We start from the raw sequence: 1,549 nt of genomic DNA, 5'->3' as shown, positions 1-1,549 counted from the left end.
TCTCTGCTCTGCTAGGCAAAACCAAAGTTAAATTTTAGAACAATAGAGTTTAATCCAGTACCCAGGATGGTTTCAGAGAAATTATGAAATCCCTAAAATTGAACGCAACATTTTATGAATACGTGAGTTTTTGTGACAGACAAAACATAGTTTGCCAGATTCTCAACATACACAGGTGATTCACAAAAGTCAGGAACAGCTTCTTTAGAAAATCTAGAGAATTAAACAGACTACAAATGCTTCATGCTATTCTGCATACTTTTTTTTCCCCCTCGCAACCTTTGCAAAAGAACCTTTATCCCCTCTGCGAAAAGAACCTTATTTGTTTCCATTTGGTCCCAGGCCTTGGGCGAGGGTTTCAAGGTGGTTAGAAAGTTGCCTCCTGGCTGGAAAAAGAGGCTCAGGCAGAACTCCCGATGTCGGGGGAATGCAGAGGAGTCACTCAAAGGCTGCTGGGCTCTGGAAGCTGCTAGTTGTGCTTGTGGGTGAGCCGGCGGAAGAGATACTCGCCCAGCCCGGCCTCCGGGCCGGCCAGCCTACGGAGGTTGGTCAGGTGGTCGCCCATCTTCTTGATGACTTTCATCTCCTCCTCCAGGAAGTGGCTCTTCAGAAACTCACAGAGATGGAGGTCTGCGTTGGCAGAACCCAGAGCATGCAGATCTAAAATGCCCTCGTTCACCTTCTTCTCCAGGACGATGGCGGCTTCCATGGCATCCACGCTGCCACTCCACTCATCTTGGGACGACTTCTCCCCATCCTGGACGAGGGCGAGGCTGCTCCACTGGTTTTGAAACTTCAAGAGACGCTGCGCGCCCTCACGCTTCTCTTCAGCCAACTTGCGGAAGAAGTGGCCCACGCCCTCCACAGCCACATCGTCGCCTTCGAAATAAAAGCCCAGAGAGAGGTAGGTCTGCGAGGCCCGCAGATGCAGGTTAACCAGGCTGTTGACGGCGGCCTCCACGTTGGCACAATAAGTCTGGCGGATTCTGGTGCCCATGGCTGGTCAGCAATGAGGAGCTCACCACAGAATAAGGTGCCTGAGCTGGTCCCGGAAGCAGGAGGAAGGCAAGTAGATGGTGCCGGAAGTTGCCACGGAAGGGGTGGGGTTAGAGGGTGGTAAGTGACGGGTAAGGGAGGGAGCATCCGGTCTGTTCCTTTCCAACACTGTTGAAGCAAGAAACAGATCTGGGAGTCTGCAGGGTGCGCTCCCTCTCAGTCTAGCTTTTGATAAGAGTCTAATTCTTCTCTCTTTCCTAAGTATTGGAAAGGAGTCTTTATCTGTCATTTTGCCCCACTTCTCAGCATAATGCCAAACTGAGGTAAGAACGTCCAAGGTAAGAATGTCAAAAGTGTTGAGAGTGAAACTCTTCCAACCTTCATTTCTGTTTAAAACTCCCTTGTTTCTTATTTTGGAGCCTGTATAAATATGTTTTTCCTTGCTCCTAATCCCTCTTTGAGACGGTGACTATTCCAATTTGCCCAGAGCAGTCCTGTTGTCTTGGTGTAATTATTAATAGTGCCCCCTAAATTTAATCAATTAAAAAATAGC

The 1,549-nt window shown here is 48.9% G+C and overlaps 1 protein-coding gene across 1 annotated transcript; it reads right to left on the bottom strand.

Annotated features, from left to right (window-relative positions):
- Positions 1-469: 469 nt before the first annotated feature.
- Positions 470-997, bottom strand: LOC124246034 (ferritin light chain-like). The gene has a single exon (XM_046673914.1). It carries the CDS (start codon positions 995-997, stop codon positions 470-472), a length of 528 nt encoding a protein of 175 aa, XP_046529870.1.
- Between the last annotated feature and the right edge of the window lie 552 nt (positions 998-1,549).

This window comes from Equus quagga, chromosome 10 (assembly GCF_021613505.1).
Source record: "Equus quagga isolate Etosha38 chromosome 10, UCLA_HA_Equagga_1.0, whole genome shotgun sequence".
NCBI classification, from domain to species: Eukaryota; Metazoa; Chordata; class Mammalia; order Perissodactyla; family Equidae; genus Equus; species Equus quagga.
The sequence above is the reverse complement of the archived record's forward strand: the minus strand, read 5'-3'. Positions and strand labels throughout refer to the sequence as shown.

Coding starts and splice junctions, on each gene's coding strand:
- LOC124246034 (XM_046673914.1), bottom strand. CDS start 997: ATGGGCACCAGAATCCGCCAGACTTATTGTGCCAACGTGGAGGCCGCC.